Source organism: Pristiophorus japonicus, chromosome 16 (assembly GCF_044704955.1).
Source record: "Pristiophorus japonicus isolate sPriJap1 chromosome 16, sPriJap1.hap1, whole genome shotgun sequence".
NCBI lineage: Eukaryota > Metazoa > Chordata > Chondrichthyes > Pristiophoridae > Pristiophorus > Pristiophorus japonicus.
In genome coordinates, this window is record NC_091992.1 from 41921756 (window position 1) to 41945239 (window position 23484).

General features: G+C 43.4%; 1 protein-coding gene across 8 annotated transcripts in view; it reads left to right on the top strand.

Moving 5' to 3' along the window:
• The window catches only part of mtmr4 (myotubularin related protein 4), a 198502-nt gene that overhangs the window by 110410 nt on the left and 64608 nt on the right, over positions 1-23484 (top strand). For 7 of the 8 annotated variants that reach the window (XM_070857244.1, XM_070857250.1, XM_070857245.1 and 4 more), the window contains 5 exons: positions 5484-5600; positions 10910-10942; positions 12711-12793; positions 19398-19564; positions 19896-19992. In XM_070857244.1, the coding sequence (XP_070713345.1) occupies positions 5484-5600; positions 10910-10942; positions 12711-12793; positions 19398-19564; positions 19896-19992 (497 nt within the window). The remainder of the gene's footprint in view (positions 1-5483; positions 5601-10909; positions 10943-12710; positions 12794-19397; positions 19565-19895; positions 19993-23484) is intronic. The other variant, XM_070857248.1, reaches the window with a different exon arrangement.

Genomic DNA, 23484 nt, shown 5'->3' on the forward strand with positions numbered 1-23484 from the left:
AATATTTCACACTCCTCCTCCCTGATTGCAATGCCTACATCACCCCCCTCTTTTGTGAAAACAGACACACAGTATTCATTAAGAACCATACCCACGTCTTGTGCCTCCATACACAGATTACCTTTATGGTCTCTAATAGGCCCTACTCTTTCTTTAGTTATCCTCTTGCTCTTAATACATTTCTAAAACATTGGGCTTTCCTTGATTTTGCTTGCCAAATTTGTTTTATGCTCTCTTTGCTTCCTTAATTTCCCTTTTTAATTTCACCCCTGCACTTTCTATACTCCTAGGGTTTCTGCAATATTGAGCCCTCTATGTCTGTCATAAGCCTCCCTTTTTTTCTTTATCCTACCCTGTATGCCCCAGGACATCCTGGGGCTCTGGATTTGTTGGTCCCACCCTTTTTTAAGGGAACATACTTGCTCTGAACCCTCTGGATGACCTCCTTAAATGCCTCTCACTGCTCTGACACTGATCTACCTTTAGGTAGCTGCTCCCAGTCTACTTTGGCTAAATCACATCTCCGCTTAGTAAAATTGGCTTTTCTCTAATTGAGAAGTTTTATTCTTGGTCTATCTTTGTCCTTTTCTATAACTAGCCTAAATCTAACTGAATTATGATCACCAGCACCAAAGTGCTCTCCCACTGATGCCCCTTCCATCTGCCCAGATTCACTCCCTAAATCCAGAGCCACCCCCTCCCTTCTGGCGCTTGCTACATACTGGCTAAAAAAGTTCTCCTGAATGCATTTTAGGAATTCCGTTCCGCTCCTTTTATACCTTTCTCTCATTTTATCCCAGTTAATATTAGGGTAGTTGAAATCCCCTACTATTACTGCCATATAGTTTTTGCAGTTCTCAGAAATTTACCTACATATTTGGACTTCTATCTCCCTCTGACTGGGGGATGGCGGGGTCTACAATACACTCCCAGCGGTGTGATCGCCCCTTTTTATTACTGGGACTCTCAATTTAATTTGGATGGGTGGCCAAGTACCCTGCCACATGTCCAGTAGCAACTGTTAAATATGAAAGGCTGGCTGACTTAAATCAGTTTGTGGAGAAATCTGCAACAAGATGGCTGAACGAAGACAGTACTAGACTGTCGGGCGAGTTACGGGGGCTTGGTCTAAATTGAACACTTAACACTTGCATTACCTGACCATCTCAACCATGATCAGGATTTACAGCAGCTGGGGGCTCTTAAGCTCGCTTTCATTCTGCAAGACATGGCATCCATATAGAGATGCATAAAAGAAGCACTCCGATCTTGTTAGATGTACATAGTTGAGTTGTATCTTGTAAATGTGATGAGATGACCATGTGAAAGATGAGCCAGTGGCATGGACATGTCTTCGTTGTCATGTGAATGCTCCCTGTATGGGACTGGAGCGTCTTCACCAGATGATGCATCGGGTTTGATAAGGAAGATGACAATACTTTAATACAAATGACAGGGACTGTGGGAACTTAGCTGAGCAGCAACTCGAGTTCGGAAGATGCCTGTCTGGTGGCATAAGATTGCAAAAAGCATTGAAACTTCCAGAAACCGAAATGCAGCATTGCAGGCAAAACAAATCATTACTGAGCTGCTGTCAGATCTGTGCATCAGGATCAGACTCAGCAGGAAGATTAGAACAGGAGCTTGAAATGGAACTAAGCAATTATTAAGCTTGTCTATGCTACAACAGCAAAACGGTACATTTTCTGATGACAGACCTTTTAGTTGCTGTTATCGACTAACAAATTATCTCTTAAAATGATGAACGGTGTTGGTTTTGAAAGTTTATGTTCCCTCAATAAAAATGATCAGGTTTTCATGTAATATGGGAGTTTTCAAGGATGTTCTGAAATGTTTAATCGACTCCTATAGATAACCCCTGCGTGCAGGTAATAAAATATGGTGAAAGTTGCTTAAAGGTAAGGAGGGATTGTTGTACAGGTACTCAAGAATGGGCTAATAAAAGGCTGCTGTGATGGTTTGACATGGCCCTTGGGTTTACTTGGTCACAAACTAATTGTGTGATTTATTATCTCCTGCACAGATTGATGGGAGACACCTCTGAATTCCTCGGACAAACCTCATCTCTGTCAGCTGTGGGTAGCGCACACTCCTCTGAGTCAGAAGGTTGTGGGTTCAAGTCCCAGTCCAGGGACTTGAGCACATAAATATAGGTTGACATTTCAGTGTTGAGGGAGTGCTGCACGGCTGAATTTGCCGCCTTTCAGATGAAACATTAAACCAAGGCCCTGTCTGACACCTCAGGTGGACATAAAAAATCCCATAGGCACTATTTTGAAGAAGAGCAGGGGAGTTATCCCTGATGTACTGGCCAATATTTATCCCTCAACCAACATAACAAAAACCGATTATCTGGCCATTATCACATTGCCGTTTGTGGGAGTTTGCTGTGAGCAAGTTGGATGCCGCGTTTCCCACATTACAACAGTGACTACACTCCAAAAGTACTTAATTGGCTGTAAAGCGCTTTGAGATGTCTGGTGGTTGTGAAAGGTGCTATATAAATGCTAGTTTTTCTTTTATTTATAAAACTGAGGGATGATTATGAACAAAGTTGTTATTTGTTGGAAGCCATGTTGTTGCATTTACCTTGCCTGCCACACCATGGGCCCAAGTTTCCACATGATTTGCGCCTGATTTTTAGGAGCAACTGGTGGAGAACGGACTATCTTAGAAATCGTAATTCTCCACATTTTTTTTTCTGCAGTTCTAGTCAGGTAGAACAGTTCTACTTTGGAACAGAATTTTTTCTTCAAAAGGGGGCGTGTCCGGCCACTGACGCCTGATTTCAAAGTTTCCACAGTGAAAACGTACTCCAAACTAAGTTAGAATGGAGCAAGTGAAGATTTTTGTAGAACTGAAAAAACCTGTTCTACACATTAAAAAATCAGGCGCAGGTTACAAATTGGGCGTCCAGAACGAGGTGGGGGGAGGCGGGGGGGAAGGGAACTCATTAAATTCTACAATAAATCCTTATTTATACTTCTACAAATATTATACAAATAAATCCAACCTGAATAAACATAAGCCAAGAAAAGATTAAATAAACCATCTTCCTACCTATGTGAAGTCACGGAGAATGCTGCAGTCAGCCTGAGGCGCCCGTTCTTCCGCGGGGGGTGGGTGGCAGGGAGGAGGAGGCGCCCGTTCTTTCCCGTGGGGGGTGGAGGAGAGGAGAGGAGGCGCCCGTTCTTCCCGCGGGGGGGGGGAGGAAGGAGGCGCCCGCTCTTTCCCGCGGTGGGGGGGGGGGGGGGAGAGAGAGGAGGCGCCCGTTCTTTCCCGCGGGGGGGGGCGCCCGTTTTTTCCCGCGGGGGGTGGGGGGGGGGGGGGGGAGACAGTGAGAAGGCTGCAAGTGCTGATGGCAATGTGCTTTTATTAAAAAAATGTTCAAAAATTAAACGGCTACAAAGAACTACAAAAATGGGCGAGTGCCAATGTTTTTTTCACACTGCGCGTGCGCGAACGCTCCAACGCGCACGCGCAGCGTTGCCGGCAGGAAAAAAACTAATTTAAATAGTACCCGCCCCCTCCCACTTACAAAATCGGCGCGAGTGTAGGCTGTGCCCCCCTGGGCACCGCACCAGGCAGACAAGGAGCTGCAGAACGCTCCAGAATCGCGATTCTTTTTTTAGGCGCGATAAACAGGCGCCCAGCTCGGAGGGGCGCCCGTTTTTTATCGTGTGGAAACTTGGGCCCCATAACTTGACTTTTGTCAAGTGTTTCTCCCATCTCTTCGACCTCTGCTGTTCACCTCCTTCATAGAGCCCAGTTTCAAATTGGGAAATTAATCATGGGGTGAGAAATCGTGTCCTATTTCTGGTGCATTATATTTGCTCCCAGGCATATCTGCCAGGCAAAAGATAATTGTGTAGAGCTGGCTCTGGAGGCACCCACGAATTACAGGAGTGTAAACCGGCAGCCAAGTTTCTTGGTTACCTGGGCAGGCAATAAAGCCTCCCCTCTCCCTCTCTCCTGACCCCCTCCACCCGCGGCCCGTCCGTGCTCGCGTGCCCCCCCCCCCCTCTCTGCTCTCGCTCTCGCTCTGTGCCTCTCCCTAAACAATTACTGGCTGGAAAGCAATTCCTGAGGAAGTGAAATGTGCTATGCAAACACAAGTTCTTTATTTTTTTCTTTCTCGAAGTGCAGACAAAGTATTAATTGCTATGTTGGACATGATTGATCATGGAATACCCTACGGCATCCTCTAATCCATGAACTTGTACTCATCTGAAAACCTGTTCAAGGAGTGAAAATCTTAACTACCTTCTGGCTACTGAGCTTCAACAACTGTACTTTAGCACTTCTTTTCATACTGAAATGTTTGGAAAATGTATATGGACCTCATTATAGAAATTGATCTGTTTAGAAGTTTTCTGAAGATCCATTTTCCTCATGAAAGCGACACTGCAAACGTGAACAAAATTCTCAACTTGAAGTTGATCATGGTTGCTCTCGTTTAGAAGAAAAGTGTTTAGCAATGGCGTGGATCGCAGAATACTCGGCAAGTGTTCCCAACAGCTTGCTGGTATTTTCCCACGATACATTTTGCAGCACAGGAAGCACAGACACGATGAGTCGAATATCTTCCTGTGCTGTAGATTCTAAGATTAGCAGACATATAACTTGTGAATGGGTCTGCCAGGATTTTAGCCAGCTTGAACATTTTTTCTTCACATTCTCAGTTGGAACAAAGCAGGATTAAAGGGAAGGAAACTGCTTTCTTTCAGGTACACTTGTGTAAAGTTGACCAGTGAGTACACCCATAGAAGGAAACCATTCGGCCTATCGGGTCTGTGGTGATTCTATACTACAATAACTTGCATTTAACATAGTAAAACATCCACTTCCTCAGTCTCCCCACTGCCCCTGTATCTTTCTCTATTTCAAATAGTACTTACATGCCATGAAAACCTCTGTCTCATTTCTTTTGAGTGTGTAGAACAGCATAATTGAAGAAAATCAGTGCTAATTGAAGTAATGAGTGATGAATCAACAAATTATCTTTTAGTAAATATTTTATTTATAATAGAAAGTTTACCTATCAAGGTACTGATCAGTCATTGTCTTGCATAAATCAGTGCAGTTACAGCTTTTTGAGCACTCCATTGTATCCAAGCGTTTAGATGCTGTCAGCATGTGACTCTGATTCTGCCGTTCACTGCAAGTGGGAGTTTAAGAAACAGTCACAAGATCAGGAAGTCTTGCCTGCAGTAAGTGTCAATATCCAATTAATAAGTAAAGAAGTGGCATCAGTTCGGAGTTCGGACCGGTCGCGAGGAGCAAGTTTGGTGCAGAGCAGGGCAGTTTTGTGGAATGCGTGAGCAGGTAGAGTTTTTGCTGGTTCCACCAAACAATGCAGCTGTGATCCTGCAATAGCCTTGGTTCTTATCTCCGTATTAAATAAAAATATGTTGCAGTGAATGAGTTGTGCGGTTTTAACTTTCTGTTGTTGTCATTTACAGGTTCCTTTTCCGGTACTCCAGGGTGAAGGTGTGGAATACTTGGGCCGTGCAGATGATGCTGTAATCGCTATCTCTAATTATAGGCTGCACATTAAATACAAAGATTCTTTAATCAATGTAAGCAGTACTTTATTGGATGCCATCCTAAATCTGTCATAACCTTGTAACAACTTAACCTGCCAGAATTTTGAGTAAGTGGATCAGATGGAATTACTGCACCTATTGTCAAATTGAGCTGTTAGTTTTCTGCCTGCAGTCACCGCCCTTCTGTTCATTCATTTGCAAGAAAAGGGATCAGATTCTTCTTCATGGAGCATTTCTTAATGCAACCATTTTACAGGAGGTCAAGGGATAGGGAGAAAGGAGGGCCGAAGGGTAGGAAGGGAAGGGGAATTCCTTCTTTGAAGAAGGCAAGCCAGATCATTTAAGTGGACTAATTCCTACATGTAAATTGTATTAAATTTATCATTTCATTTAGATCAGGTTATAGTTCAGTAATCCATCTAATGAGGTGATCTCCTGTGGCATTGTCATGGATGAAAATAATGTATTTTCCTGTATCTATCGGTCTGCGTGTCTCTCCCTCTAGTTTGTGTTCTGCCCCCTGTCCTTTGCTTTGGTCTTCCTTTACTCCAGGCCCTTCTATATGACTTGCATACTTGTCTCTTTCCATATGCTGCTCACCCTTTCCCTTCCTGTCTGTTTCTGTTTTCTCCCACTCACCCAAAAAGGCAAAGAAGCAGAGTCCACTCTGATCTTTTGCTAAGCACAGAATTTGTCGCTCCCATACCCTGACATCACTGCTGCTCCCATGGTGCCGATCCCACTCTACCTTCCGAGGGTCTGGCACACTGCTCCCTTCCTGGGGTAGTTCATTTGTAACGCACCAAAAATTTCCTTTTGATTAAACGTTACACCACATTTATTTGTTTACATCGGTTAATTTTCCAATTAAACACACACCTATAATTCCACTTTCTCCTCATTACAAAGCTATGCGCAAACATTTATATAGGTTTATATGATGGGGACCAAGTTGACAAACTAAAAGGTATTTAGAAAACTAAACCAAGTTTTGGTTATCTATTCACTAGAATCAGCTGTATCAATGGTAATCAGTGTTTTAAAGTGAGGCTGCTTATACTGATGCCTATACTGAATACATTGACTTTTTTGAACTAGTCAACACAATGTCATTTGTTTAGCCTTAAATGGGCCCGAGGTACACTAGATGGCCTTGATTTTTCAGCAGTTGGTGGTCTGGGATGGAGTGGCGAAGCTGGTTGCAGAATAACATGCTCGCACATCATAGACTTGGTCATAGTAACCAAGTGATCAATTGTTGCCACACAGCAATCACATAACTGAAAATGGGCAGGCAACATATTTTTATATAACTATTTTAGTTGGTACTAAAACATTTGCTTTTGTAACTGTTCTATTTGCCAGTTTTTGAATTGGCAGGTAGAGGAACAGAATATTCAATAGAAGACCAGGAAGTCTTTGATGAAACACAGCCACCATTTTAACTTACAGGAATTGTTTTTAATTGTTAAGATATTGATACCTCATCACTGTAAACTGATGTCTGCAGTTGCTGATTTATTCTTTAATTGATACAGATAACCAATTTGTTACTGGCATAGAGTAGCATCTCGCTCCAGATTGGTATTGGTTTGGTTTCATATAGCGGCAGTGTAACTGCACCCACTGAGTGTGCCTCTGGTGTAGGGAGTCCAGTTATTCATGCTGACAAGATGACTCGAGCTACTTGGGTGTCAGCCTTGGCTCAGTGGGATCACTCTCGCCTCTGAATCAGAAGGTTGTGCATTCAAGCCCCACTTGAGACTTGAGCATATAATCTAGGTTGACAAGAACAACAACTTGCATTTATATGGTGCCTTTAACATAGTAAAATGTCCCACGGTCCTTCACAGGAGCATTATAGGTGAACATTTGACACCGGGCCACATAGAGATATTGGGACAGGTGACCCAAAGCTTGGTCAAAGAGTTAAGTATTAAGAACATCTTAAAGGAGGAGAGGTTTAAGCAGGGAATTCCAGAGTTTAAGACCAAGCCAGCTGAAGACATAGCTGTGTTAGTGGTGGGGCAAAGGAAATTTGGGCTGCACAAGGCCAAAATGCAGAGTTCACGGAGGGCTGGGGGAGGGGCGAGGCCATGGAGGGATTTGAAAACAAGGATTTTAAATTGAGGCATTGCTGGATCAGGAACTAATATACATCAGCGAGCACAGGGGTGATGGGTGAATAGGACTTGGTGCGAGTTAGAATATGGACAGTACAATTTTGGAGGGCGAAAGATGGGAGGACAGCCAGAGAGTATTGGAATAGTCGACTCCTGGAGGTAAAACAGCATGGATGAGGGTTTCAGCAATAGATGGGCTGAGACAAGGATGGAGATGGGCAATATTACGGAGATGGAAGTTAGTGGTCTAAGTGATGGAGAAAATATGGTGTTGGAAGCTCAGCTCAGGATCAAATAGGAAGCAGAGGTTGCGAACAGTCTGTTTCAGTCTCGAGGAAGTGGTCAGGGAGAAGGATGGAATATGTGGCTAGGAAATGGTGTTTGGCGGGTGCTTAAGACAATGACTTCGGCCTTCCCATTATTTAATTGGAGGACATTTTTGGTCATTCAGTACTGGATGTCGGTCGGATAAGCAGCATAACCATTCAGATGCGGTGGAGGGATCGAGTGGTGGTGGTAAGGGAGAGTTGTGTGCAGTCAATGTACATGTGGAATTTGACATGTTTTCAGAAGATGTTGGTGAAGGGCAGCATGTAGATGAGAAATAGGAGGGAGCCAAGGATAGATCCTTTGGGGCGGGGGGATGGGAGGGGGCAGGGTGGGGAGTGAAGATGAGGCATTTCAGGAGATTCTTTGGCTATGACTGGATAGATAAGAATAGAATAGAATGGAAGAAAATGCTGAAAATACTCAGCAGGTCAAGCAGTATCTGTGGAGAGAGAAACAGAGTTAACGTTTCAGGTCGGTGACATGGGAACACAATAAGTAGGAGCAGGAGGCTGCCATACGACCCCTCGAGCCTGCTCCGCCATTCAATAAGATCCTGCCTGATCTGATCATGGACTCAGCTCCACTTCACTGCCCGCTCCCCATAACCCCTTATCGTTTAAGAAACTGTCTATTTCTGTCTTAAATTTATTCAATGTCCCAGCTTCCACAGCTCTCTCAGGCAGCGAATTCCACAGATTTACAACCCTCAGAAGAAATTTCTCCTCATGCCCCTTATTCTAAGATCATGCCCTCTAGTTCTAGTCTCTTCCCCCCCCCCCCCCCCCCCCCCTCCCCCAAATCAGTGGAAACATCCTCTCTGCATCCACCTTGTCAAGCCCCCTCAATCTTAGACGTTTCGATAAAATCACCCCTCATTCTTCTGAATTCCAATGAATAGAGGCCCAGCCTACTCGACCTTTCCTCATAAGTCAACCCCCTCATCTCCGGAATCAACCTAGTGAACCTTTTCTGCATTGCCTCCAAAGCAAGTATATCTTTTCGTAAATATGGAAACCAAAACTGCAACCCATTAAAAACCCTTTGTCAGAACTGGAAAAAGTAACCGATTTAACAGGTTTTTAAGCAAGTGTAGGGTGGGAAAAGGGGGAGGGGAGGAAAGAACAAAAGGAAAGGTCTGTGATAGTTTGGAAGGCAGAAGAGATTGAGAGGCAAGGAACAATGGTTCAAGGCAAAAGGAGATGGTAATAGAACAAGTTAAGAAACAAAGGATGAGTCTCAATAGGGGGTAAATGGAGATGGCAGAATCAACAGCTGTCGCGGGAAAGAGGAAAAAAGGAAAAAATATAGGGGCAGAGGTTATAGTCTGAAATTGTTGAACTCGATGTTGAGTTCAGAAGGCTGTAAAGAGCCTAAACAAAAGATGAGGTGCTGTTCCTAGAGCTTGCAATGTGCTTCATTGGAACAATGTAATAGGCTGAGGATGGAGAGATCGGAGTGGGAGTGGAGCGGAGAATTAAAGTGACAGGCGACCGGAAGCACAGGGTCACGCTTATGGACTGAACGGAGATATTCTGCAAAGCAGTCACCCAATCTGCGTTTGGTCTCCCCAATGTTGAGACCGCATAGTGAGCAGCGAATACAATATACTAAATAAGAATGGGACCAGGCAAGGGCAGTGGCAATCAGCTGGGCAATGGAGGAGAGGCATTGGGAGGAGGATGGTGTGGTCAGTGTCAAAAACTGCAGACAGGTCGGGAAGAATGAATAAATTTAGTGCACCACAGTCACAGGGTATCATTTGATAACGTAAGAGTGCTGTAGCGGGGGTGGAAACCTGATTGGAAAGGTTCAAACATGGAGTTGTGGAAAAGATGGGCACAGATTTGGGTAGCAACATGTTCAAGGACTTTGGAGAGGAACAGGAGGTTGGAGATCGGTTGGTACTTTGCAAGGACTGAGGAGTCAAGATGGGTTTTTTAAGGAGTGGGATGATTACTGCAGATTTGAGAGAGAGAGAGAGGGGGACAGTACCAGAGGAGAGGTAACAGTTAACCATGTCAGCTGGCATGGGGGCCAGGAAGGGAAGTTGGGTAGTCAGCAGTTTACTGGGAATAGGGTCGAGAGCAGGAGGTGGGTCTCGTGGACTAGAGCTTGGAGAAGGCATGAGCGGAGGATAGAAGCGAAACTAGAGACAGTGAGGTGCTCCCTCAATACTGTGCTAGTTGAGGTGATGTCTTTCGGATGAGATGTTCAACTGTCTGGATGCATAAGATGCCACCGCACTATTCAAAGAACAACAGGTGAGTTCTTCCGGTGTCCTGGTCAATATTTATCCCTCAAACGACACCGAAAAAAGATCTGGTCATTTATTTCATTCCTGATTTTGGGAGAATGCTATGTGCAAATTGGCTACCATGTTTCCTGCATTACAACAGTGACTGCAAAATACTTCATCGGCTGTAAAGTGCTTTGACACATTTGAGGCACAACCCAGTGTTGTGAAAGGCACTATATAAATGCAAGTTCTTTCTTTATTTCTCAGTATGAATGAAGTCAAAGTAACAACAGCTATATCTATATTTTATATATACTTTGCAGGGATAAAGAGGAAAATGTGATTCTTTACTGAAATAAAAAGGGAGTAGCATTACTCTTGATTTTCTTATTCTGTTGCAATAAGCATACATTGGCATGCAGCCTCTGGGCTCTAGGTTGTGGGTTGAGGGTGCTGTACAGTAGACTTGGCACCAAGTAATGGATGTTGGTTGGTATCCTTCGCTTGCTCTAGTTCTGATTAGGTTGTCTGTTGCCAGCTGTGCCTTGACATTAGAACGCAGCAAGTGTTTTCAGTGTATACGGTTCCTGCCTTTCTCACATCTGTTATTTTGATTTCATTTTCCCCTTCTCTTTCCTTTTGTCCTGTTTTAGACCTTTCTGCAGGGTGTGGACGGTGACATCTCAGTAAGTACCGTGTGTGTGTGTACTTCACTGCTGGTTAGGCATACAACAGTGTATCCAGCACAGCTTGTGTGCATATAGTCTTAGTCAAAGAGGTGGTCTTTTACGGTTTCACTACAATGCTGCGTCACAAAGTACGTAAATAGGAGTAAAGTGTGTCCAACACAACTTAAAGAAACTTATCCATATCCCCATATTGGATGAACAGACAGATGTGTCATACAGTTGCTGGGCTAGTAAATATACAAATGTGAGCTCGGTGCTTCCAACATTGCCCCCCTCACATCTTCACTCCCTCACACTCTTGCATTCACATACTCGCAGGTTGGCACTAACTAGGCAGTTTGCTGATACTCATTAGATGCAACTCATGAGATGGATAGTCATTAGGAGCGGTCTGATCCCAGTGTGTGCCTGGAGCTGTTGAGCAGAACGTTGGGTAAAGTTGGCCATTAGGAAGCCAGAGCAGCAGTCGTGTTTTATCATTATGGACAAAATTCAGCAGAATTTAGAGCACCACAGCATTAAGTATCAACCTAACCTGCATGAATCCGTGTGTTGCACAGTAACCCACTTTCAATGTCGGTGCTTGGCTTAAATGGTGTTTTTAAAGATATAATGTTTAATAATTCATACTATGTCAGTTTCATGCTTGGGTGTCTTATCACAAGAGTTGACATTATTTTGATGCCTTCAGAAGTGTCATTATTATCTATGTTGTAAGAGAAAGAAATCAATTTCTACAGAGATGACAGGAAAAACTGCAAATGCTGGAAATCTGAAATAAAAACAGGAAATGCTGGAAGTACACTGCAGTTCTGTCAACATCTGAAAGACAGGTTTGCGTTTTTGTTTGAGGCCCTTTGTCAGACTTGCTATACATTTTCTGATTTTAATTGCAAGAAATTAATAGTGTTTAGGTGGCTAGAGCTTAATGTACTTTTCCCTGGACACAGTTCAGGTAAAGAATACAATGGTGTCAACTGGAGTTATTGGTAAGTTTCAGATCATAGCAACTTTACTCAGCGGAGCACAAATAAAATCTGCCTGCAATGATACTTGGCTTATCTCCAGAGCTAGCATTCTCCTTGCGTGCCCCTATTATTGCAGCCTCTTTGAAGTGTTCTGCAAGACATGGAGGTTTTATCATATTTATGTTTGGGCAACCTTCTTTATCCATCCCAACATCTAGCCTTCTCACCTTGTTGGAGAAGCACGGTACTACTTAAATGCTAGGGAAATTACCACACTACTAGCAGCTCTGTAGGAAAGAGAAGGGCTCTGGTCAGCAAGCAGTTTGTAGGTGGCTACATTTATCTGTTGAATGCCCATTTGCAGTGTTGGGAGAAAGGATTTGAAAATTTGCATTCACACGTGTGACTTTGGAAAACCTGAAAAGGTAAGCTCTTGAAAATTTGTTGTATTTAGAAACTTGCCATTGATATTGGCAAACAAACTGAATTGCAGCTTAATTTGGTTCTTGCTTTACTGTTAGAAATGTGGTATCATTTTCAGTAGAACATTGGGAGTTCAAAGTTTACTGCCACATCATTTGCAAGGTGTTCCATGTGGTCTTACTATATAATGACTACGCTGCCAAATAAACCAAATTATTCCACCAGAAACTGTTCGAAGTAACACTATTCAAATGCAGTGATATTCGTTGCTATAGTATTTCTGTATAATTACTGGTTAGGGCTGCTCTTAAAAGTGATGTTTCTTGGCAGAGTTGATTACAGGTGATCGACGTACATTTGTCTTGTTGTTACAGGTGCCTGTACGGCTTATTGAAGGTGTTGAGAGTCGGGACATGTTCCAGCTTCACATCGTCTGCAAAGATTCCAAAGTGGTCAGGTATGTTGTCATGTTCAGTGATCTGGAACCCAGACGGTAGTGCCAGAGCATTAAAAATGAGCATAAAGCAAATGTCCCTTCAGATTGTCAGACCTTCACCAGATCATGCAGAATTCGGAACTTAAAGAAGCATAATCTGTTCCAGGTTACAATCTCTAACCGTGGCTACACAAATTCAAGCCTTCACCATTTATAATCCTGAGCTCTCGCTCTGAAACCAGTGGCAACGAACATTGATTATCTTTCAATCAGATTGAATCCTATGGCTGGGATGCTATTGAGATTCTACTGGTAAACATGGTGTACCAGACAAAAACAGGATTGTGGAAGGAGAGAGGGAATGAGGTGTAATCTGGGTGTATTTAGAAATTGTTTAATGAGGCTTCTGCGGACGTGGAGAGGGGAGACTAAACCGTTGTAAGCACTGTGCACTCCCCTTCCCTAAAAATTCCCATCCATTGATTTGAACTTGCTTGCAAGTTGCTGGTCGTGGTAAGCATTCCTTCAAAACAGAAAGCTTCACTGTGATGGCAAATGTCTATGCTTTGCTAGAGGGACAGATTTTGTTAAAGATTTCCTACTTGATAATACAGATAACAGGTGGGACACGCATCTGATAAATGAAGAAAAACGAATTATTGTTCTTGAGCTCGCTCAGCTCAGTGTTCTAGGATTCAGGTTTTCTTTTCTTGAGTATTTGCAAGAAATGCTGGGAAGGGATGTGTTTTACTTGCTACAGTCAGTCCCCAGCATCAGTGGATCTAATTTTTCCCTTTTGAATCTCTCTCCGTGCTTGCAGAGTCTGAGCTGGTTCATGGAGAAAATGCTTGAGGTTTTGTGATGCCTGTGCTTGTCTCCAGATGATGTGAAACAGTTAATCATCGGCATTCAACTTGCCTTACAGCTTCGTCCCTGATTTATACTATTGTCTCTTTCCATGTTTTTCCCATTCATTTTAAGTAGACAGGCAGAAGGAGATATAATTAGACTTGTGGAATGCTTTTCACGATTGTGGTCCTTAAATTCAGGGATGTCTTATTTTATTTGGGCTTTGTTTGCAATCCAAGAAAGGGAAGAACTTTGATTCCAGGAGTTCTCTCCGGCGTCAGTGGAACATCTTAGGTGGAATACGCAACACGCATTTTGATTGAGGAGTGCAGTCCACTGATAATCCAGTCAGGTTTTGTGCTACAAACTACTAAGTGATCCAATAATTTGAATTAAGAAACATAAAACAACATAGTAAAGTTGGAATTTAGTGCTTTTTAAAAAAAAAAATTGAATTATTAGCTCATTTGTGACTTTGAATTTAAAGGTGCAGAATGTTCATAGCCTCAGCATCCTATTTGTTCCAGAGCTGAGCTTCTGACCACATATCCTCCATCACATTCATACCTATCTCCTGTCAGCTGCTGTACATAGTTTTAAGATGTTCTTTGCACTTTTTAATCACCATTCTCACCAATGTTGTCTCCACCCCTAACACAGCCCATCTGCCATTGGAAATCCTTATCCATGTCTCTCTCACCTCAGATTTAATTATTCAAATGGGAGGCCAGCCTCCCATTGCTTCACCCTGCGGAAGCTTCCAACTGCTTGTAACCTATCCCACACCAAGTCCCACTTGTCTATCCTCCTTGTCTTGTTGAAACACATTTGCTCCTTGTTCCTCTCTACGTAACCCTCCAACTCCGACCCCTCTGTCCCTCCCTCCTCCCTTCTCAGCATTGGTGGTTGTACCTTAAGGTGCCTAGGCCGCACTGGAATTGCCTCCTTAACCCCTCTGTGCGTCCACCTCCCCCTCCTCCTTTAAGGCCTTCCTTGAATCCACCTCTTTGATCTAGGTTTTGGTCTCCCCTCCTGACATATCCTTCCTTGGATCGGTGTTTTTTTGATTATGCATCTGTGCTTTGGAGCGTTATTCTACGTTGAAGGCATCATATAAATGCAAGCTATTATATAATGCCAAATAGCCTGTCGGCTGAAGATGCAACCACACGCAACAGCAGAAGAAAAAAAGAACAGTGGGTATATCTGCTAACCTTGCAGCAAATGGCCTTTGGGAAAATTTGTTCAGCTTTAGCAGTGGAGTTCCGATCATATGAGCTTTATTGGATGGCCACATCAAAATAGTTCCTGTAGCTGCATATTGCCTTTCTGGTCATCTGCCTTTGCTAACAAAATATGTTCAACGTTTCCTATGTAACATTTCCTTCTGAGAAGCAATGCAACACATGGACTAGGATATTTTCATCACTTGGGACGTTCCATATGTACACTGTGTCTTACCCAGCATATGGGTGAAGGTTGTGCATGAACAATCTACCCACATTTGACTGGCCACGACACAATCTCCAGCTTTGGTCAAGAATTTGTATGTGGTTAACACTAAGCAGATGATAAACTGTGGAGCAAGCAGCAGTGGGTCTCCTGGATAGGGGGGACCTGGAGGCTTGTTTCATTGATTAACGATTTGATTTCCTGTAAATGATAACCAAGTCTTGCCTGAAGCAGATAAATAGATTCTTGGGTGGTGATGGAATGTGTTTCTAAAGCATTTCCTTCAAGTAAAATGGCTTGTTATTGAAGAGTTAGCTGTGATTATATATGACCTCTGCGTGAATGTCTGGATACCGTAATCCTTCTGGTAAATATGACAAGTTTGTGACCGATGTCGCAAGTTAAATTACACATCACCCTATTTCTCTGGCTAAGAGATTAGAGTGCAAATGTCTCACCTGACATTCAAATGAACAACCAAATATGTCAGGCAGGTGAGACAGCTGGTCTATCTAGCTTGTTCCATACAATCATGATGCCTTATGCATCATGATACAGACACTCCCTACCCTACCGGAGGCATGCAATTTTGTGGAAGAGGTGAAAAAACAGATTTTAAAACTCAGGCCAATTAAGGAACAATATCGAAAATTTCTCTGCCTCCTTTAGGTGATCAAAACCAGTCCAAGAGGCCACATTTATTCTGACATTACAGGATACCTACATACGATGTGATCGTCACCCCAGCCAGAAATGGATCCAGTTGTCTCTCGAATGTATACAGCGAATAAGTGTTCACCGCATGAACTGGCAGCCTGGTCCACTATTCTTTGGAAAAAGAACCAACTAACATCTAACCTGCCCCCAGGAACCAACTAGGGGGGAGGCCATCTTAGACTGGGTGTTGTGTAATGAGAGAAGATTAATTAACAATCTCGTTGTGCGAGGCCCCTTGGGGAAGAGTGACCATAATATGGTGGAATTCTACATTAGGATGGAGAATGAAACAGTTAATTCAGAGACCATGGTCCAGAACTTAAGGGTAACTTTGAAGGTATGAGGCGTGAATTGGCTAGGATATATTGGCGAATGATACTTAAGGGATTGACAGTGGATGGGCAATGGCAGACATTTAGAGACCGCATGGATGAACTACAACAATTGTACATCCCTGTCTGGCGTAAAAATAAAAAAGGGAAGGTGGCTCAACCGTGGCTATCAAGGGAAATCAGGGATAGTATTAAAGCCAAGGAAGTGGCATACAAATTGGCCAGAAATAGCAGCGAACCTTTGAACTGGGAGAAATTTAGAACTCAGCAGAGGAGGACAAGGGGTTTGATTAGTGCAGGGAAAATAGAGTACAAGACGAAGCTTGCAGGGAACATTAAGACGGACTGCAAAAGCTTCTATAGATATGTAAAGAGAAAAAGGTTAGTAAAGACAAACGTAGGTCCCCTGCAGTCAGAATCAGGGGAAGTCATAACTGGGAACAAAGAAATGGCAAACCAATTGCACAAGTACTTTGGATCGGTATTCACTAAGGAGGACACAAACAACCTTCCGGATATAAAAGGGGTCAGAGGGTCTAGCAAGAAGGAGGAACTGAGGGAAATCCTTATTAGTCGGGAAATTGTGTTGGGGAAATTAATGGGATTGAAGACCGATAAAACCCCAAGGCCTGATGGTTTTACATCCCAGAGTACTTAAGGAGGTGCCCTTGGAAATAGCGGATACATTGACAGTCATTTTCCAACATTCCATAGACGCTGGATCAGTTCCTATGGAGTGAAGGGGCGCCAATGTAACCCCACTTTTTAAAAAAGGAGGGAGAGAAAACAGGGAATTATAGACCGGTCAGCCTGACCTCAGTAGTGTAAATGATGGAATCAATCATTAAGGATGTCATAGCAGCGCACTTGGAAAGAGGTGACATGATAGGTCCAAGTCAGCATGGATTTGTGAAAGGGAAATCATGCTTGACAAATCTTCTGGAATTTTTTGAGAATGTTTCCAGTAAAGTGGACAAGGAAGAACCAGTTGATGTGGTGTATTTGGATTTTCAGAAGGCTTTCGACAAGGTCCCACACAAGAGATTAATGTGCAAAGTTAAAGCACATGGGATTGGGGGTAGTGTGCTGACGTGGATTGAGAACTGGTTGTCAGACAGGAAGCAAAGAGTAGGAGTAAATGGGTACTTTTCAGAATGGCAGGCAGTGACTAGTGGGGTACCGCAAGGTTCTGTGCTGGGGCCCCAGCTGTTTACATTGTACATTAATGATTTAGACGAGGGGATTAAATGTAGTATCTCCAAATTTGCGGATGACACCAAGTTGGGTGGCAGTGTGAGCTGCGAGGAGGATGCTATGAGGCTGCAGAGTGACTTGGATAGGTTAGGTGAGTGGGCAAATGCATGGCAGATGAAGTATAATGTGGATAAATGTGAGGTTATCCACTTTGGTGGTAAAAACAGAGAGACAGACTATTATCTGAATGGTGACAGATTAGAAAAAGCGGAGGAGCAACGAGACCTGGGTGTCATGGTACATCAGTCATTGAAAGTTGGCATGCAGGTACAGCAAGCGGTTAAGAAAGCAAATGGCATGTTGTCCTTCATAGCAAGGGGATTTGAGTACAGGGGAGGTGTTACTACAGTTGTACAGGGCCTTGGTGAGGCCACACCTGGAGTATTGTGTACAGTTTTGGTCTCCTAACTTGAGGAAGGACATTCTTGCTATTGAGGGAGTGCAGCCAAAGTTCACCAGACTGATTCCCGGGATGGCCGGACTGACATATCAAGAAAGACTGGATCAACTGGGTTTGTATTCACTGGAGTTCAGAAGAATGAGGGGGGATCTCATAGAAACGTTTAAAATTCTGATGTGTTTAGACAGGTTAGATGCAGGAAGAATGTTCCCAATGTTGGGGAAGTCCAGAACCAGGGGTCACAGTCTAAGCATAAGGGGTAAGCCATTTAGGACTGAGATGAGGAGAAACTTCTTCACCCAGAGAGTGGTGAACCTGTGGAATTCTCTACCACAGAAAGTTGTTGAGGCCAATTCACTAAATATATTCAAAAAGGAGTTAGATGTCGTCCTTACTACTAGGGTGATCAAGGGGTATGGTGAGAAAGCAGGAATGGGGTACTGAAATTGCATGTTCAGCAATGAACTCATTGAATGGCGGTGCAGGCTCGAAGGGCCGAATGGCCTATTCCTGCACCTATTTTCTATGTTTCTATGTAACTTGTAAAAGTAGCCCCATATGAAAGTGACAGACAAGTGGCATTGTTAACAACCATGGAGGGACGGTTAGATGCTTCAAAAAGGGATGGATTTTTTGGACATTTATTTTTCTCCTAGCATACCAATTGTGGTGACCAAATGTTTATCTACAAGCATATATTGTGTTCAGGACCCCTTTGATGAATGTTGACTGTTCGTGGAAGAAGGAACCACTTGTTCACTACAATTACTAAATCTCAGACCAATTGTGTACGGTCAATTAGGGCTGAGTATCCACTGCACACTTGCAGTGCTTGGGGTCCGAGCAAATCGATTCTTGAAGCTCGGAAATCTCCGTCATACTTTCGTGTTGCTCGGTTTCCCCTCTCTCTACCACTGACGGAGGTGCTATCTTTCGGATGAGACGTTAAACCGAGGCCCTGTCTGTTCTCTCAGGTGGATGTAAAAGATCCCATAACAGTTTTTGGAAGAGCAGCGGGGGGGTGGGGGGGGTTCTCCAATCAACATCACTAAAACAGATTATCTGGTCATTATCACGCTGTTTGTGGGAGCTTGCTGTGCCGCTTTTCTCACATTACGACAGTGACCACACTTCAACAGTACTTCAGTCGTGAAAGGTGCTATATAAATGCTAGTCTTTCTTTTCTGTTTGACCCACATGTACTGTTTTGTACAACTCCGTACAACTCAATGTACTGTGTAGTATAACCCGCCTGTACTATTGGGTAAAACCAACCTGTATTGTTCAGCACTAACAACTCTTGCTCATTAATACAACTGATGGAAAATAATTGTTGCTATAAATGGATTTTGCAAGTTGAATTTCAGCACTATATCGATGGGATCACTACAAGCAATGATTCTTAAAAGCAGACACTGCTATATTGGTGTTTGTACTTTGTATTATTTTGATTTACAACTGAATGATGTCTAATGTATTTACAAATTACTTAATCAACGTTTTCCACAAAGGTTGAGTAGGAGTGTTCACATAGATCTGGCCATTTGCTCTGTAAAATACATAAATATGTTGCTGTTTGGTGTGCTCTGTTCTCTAAACTCTTCTATGTGCTAATCTGCAGGTGCCATTTTTCTACATTTAAGCAATGTCAGGAATGGCTGAAGAGATTAAACAAAGTGATTGCACACCCGACCAGACTGGAGGATTTGTTTGCCTTTGCATATCATGCCTGGTGCCTGGGAATCTGTGCAGATGAGGAAGATCAGCATGTGCACCTCTGTCGTCCAGGTGAGTGACAAAGTAATGGTAACCAGTGACTGATGAGTCGGGGAGGGCTGTGACATGTACTGGGGAGAGCCTGTTGTTTGATTTTTGGCAGTTCTTTGTATGCCATCTAAGAATCATTTTAGTGTCTTTGCTATCACATTGAGTAGTTCATATGTGCCAAATGAAGTGGGTTGTGTGGTCTCGCTTGTACTACTGTCCTGGCTAATGAAGGAAACTATGAACAACAACTACGAAGCCAAAGGAAGTGTCAAAATAAACCAAGTCTTTAAATATTTATTTGCTGTGTTATATTATAGTTCAACATAACTGTCAACTCCTTATGTTCCTTCAGGAGATCATGTCTGCCACCGGTTTGAGATGGAGGTGGAAAGAATGCGTTTTGATCTGCAAAATGTCTGGAGAGTTAGTGAAGTCAACAGCAATTACAAGTGAGTTCATTTTTGGGGCTAAACAACAAGATGAGAATGGTTACTTGGACTGGCTCATGATATGGCTGCTGCACTCCAATTAGCACATGACGGGGCTAAGCACAAGAAGCCAGGATGGTGACTGGGTCACTCAAGGTTGTGAGATGATGGAGCAGGTACACTTGTACTGCAGGATTGTGGGACTTAATTACCCAGAAGATTACACCAACTACAACAGCCCTAACCTCCTCTAAACTTTTGTTCTAGTCTGCTTATGCACACATGGGTACTTCTAGGAATCAAGCTCCTCTGCCTAACTTTCCCTTTCCTGCTTCACTATCCTTCACATCTTCCATCCATGTGTCTGTGTCTTTCATTCTCCATCCCTGCTAAGCAAATCGTTCTCTACTTAACCAATTCCCCAATCCCATCCCCCTCTACTTCCCATTGAACGCCTTTCCCTCCACTGTTCCAAGATCTCTTCCTTCCTGAAAAGACCTCAAAGGGGCATCGTTTAGCTCATATCACATGTTACTGGCAAGCCGCCCAAACTGATTTCTTTGTTGGTTTTTCCTCCACTATCTTGCTCATGTTTTTTTTAAAATTCGTTCATGCGATGTGGGTGTCGCCGACAAGGCCAGCATTTATTGCCCAGCCCTAATTGCCCTTGAGAAGGTGATGGTGGTGAGCCAACTTCTTAAACTGCTGCAGTCTGTGTGACAAAGGAACTCCCACAGTGCTGTTGGAGAGGGATTCCAGGATTTTGACCCAGCGCCAATTAAGGAACGACAATATATTTCCAAGTCAGGACGGTGTGTAACTTGGAGGGGAATGTGGAGGTGGTGATGTTCCCATGCGCCTGCTGCCTTTGTCCTTCTAGGTGGTAGAGGTTGCAGAGGAATATCTTTCTCTAACCTCCTCCCGCTCCTCTCTCTCCTTGTTTCCAATCTGGACCCCCAGTAAGTCTCCCATTAGCGGCTACTCTGAACTCCCAGTCTCTTTCCCTCCCCACATCATCCTGCAAAATCTCTATACAAATGCATGACCTTGTACTGAAGGAGTGCCACAACAGTCTGGGCTTGACATAAACTTGGCTTAGTAACGAAGACTCCTTCTCCTGCCTGGCTTTACATTCCACCGCACCTTTTGATCCAATTGCCACTGTGGCATCCTGACTCATCTCCAAGTCCCATCTCACTTTATCCTTTGCTTTTCCATTTTATTCACTTACCACCCTCCCACCTCTCTAAGATTCCCTTGGCCTATTGCCTTCTTGGATGGAATTCCAGGTTATTAATTCATTAAAATCTTCTAACTATCCTCTCAATATCTCTGTTCAGAACAACAACTTGTTCTCGGTGACCATAACCTCTACTATCTAAAATAAAGATCCTCCCCTCACTTACTTGCCCTCCCAATCGTCCTCAACCTTTCTGTTACAAAGCTCGGATCAGCAGTAGATATTCTTTTGGGTTCGGTGTCAGCAGTCGCTCCAAGAAAATTGTTTTACAAGAAATATATGAATGAACAAATACAGTTTTCACTGAGTTTTAGCCAATTCCTGTCGGTTCTCTTAACATCAAAATAACAAAGTATGGAAACTTTGCCCTTGACCTGTGCCGACTTCACTTTACAAGCCAATATTTCTGGCTGACTAGCACTAACTTAGAAAGCAAGACTTTTCTGTCTCATTTCTGCCAGACAGAAACCCAAAGAGAGCGTGATGGCGAAGGGCGGAAGGTGGGTAAGGGGGAAGCTGAAACCTCTGCCTCAACCCTCACACACTTTGTCAATGATTGGCGTGCTGAGCTGCCAATGAAAATTACCACCTCGATTGAGGGACTGTCCCCATTTGGTGTGAGTGCCATGGCATCTACAATGCGTGGTTAGCTGAGACCCTGCTGTGTTCAGTGAATCGAAGCCATTCTTGCATCACAGCTATATCACATCACAACTATATCTAAGAAGTGATGGATGATCCTATTAATTAAGCTAATCTGATATGCAAGATTAGACAATTTTGAAGTGGCTGATATACATTTTTTTTTTGTCTAAAGCGGTAACTTGTATGTTTCTGGCAGCCTCGTGAACTTAATTTAACTCCATCGCAGCAACATCTTATAAATTAATCCCCAAATTCCTTCCTCGGAAAATAGTTAAAAATCTCCAAATGTAATTCGATCCATTTTGACTCGTCCACCCACAAACCTGACCACCCTCCTGACATTGTCACTACACATATCCTTGAACTCCAAAGTCTTCTGTCAATTCCTCTAACACATCTCTTGCCTATCCCATACCCCCTTATTCTCACTTACTTCCTCTGTTTTTAAAAAACATGCCCCCCAACTTCCTCACTGTATGCTCTAAAATACCAGCCGAACCCTGCTCTAATCCACCAAGCCCCAACTCCACCATCTCATTCACAATTTATCTCTCATCCATCTTCAAAGCACTCCTCTCCACCAGTTGGCAGCCAATCACCACTGTTTACTCAGTATAAAGAGGACCATCTGTGGCTTCAAATCTATGGGCTGCAAGCTTGGATGTGCATGAGAGAGACTACCTTGACTGACCAGATTTAGCTTGACTACTTCACTACTTGACTACTGTTGCTTCCTCTGTAAAATCCATAAAAATCAGCCTGGAGAACTCGCCAAACATCTTCACTCCTATCGCTACTCTGTTCTATGATTTCATGCTTTCACGTCCTCCTTCCACACCTCCGACACTAAATGTTAGGAACTTCTGGACTTCGAGTCATAGTCATTACGGCACAGAAGGAAGCCATTCAGCCCATCAAATCCATGTCCAACATCAAGGCTATTTCTTCCTCTTTTGATATCACCCCTTCTCCTCCCAACCAAGATCCTGACTCCAGTTTTTTTTTTTTCCCCATCTCCAACCAGCCCTCGTCCACCATCACATCCAGGGTTCCATCTGCAATTCACTCTTTTTCATCGTTTACATGCTACCTCTTGGCACCCTCATCCATACGCAGCAGCAACTTCCACATATGTGCCAGCGAAACCATTGGTTTGAACACTGCCAGTACCCTCTCCAACTGCCTGTACAATATTCAACATGTGAAATATAACCGACAAAAAAGGACATAAAGACCAACTAGTCCATCCAGTCTGTCCCATCCAGACATGAGGCATCAATCCTCCCCCTCCCAGATATAATCTCATGTGAGGTGAAAAAAATCTCAGGCCAATTTAAGAAAAAACTTGAATGTTCTTCTCCAATCCCCAAAGGTTATCCAACAAACAGGAGACTGCATTGACCTATCCAATGAAATATATAAACCTCAATCATATCTACGTTTCTTCGGTGAAAAAAAACAATAGTTTCCTGATTTTGTGCTGATCACCAAGAGCCCCAAGACTAGTTAAAATTTGGTTGGCCATTCTCTGGACCTTCTCCAGAGCTTCAATGTTCCCCTCCATGTGCGGGGACCAAAACTAGGTACAGCCACATCTGGAATACTATGGCCCAGAAATCTCGATTTCT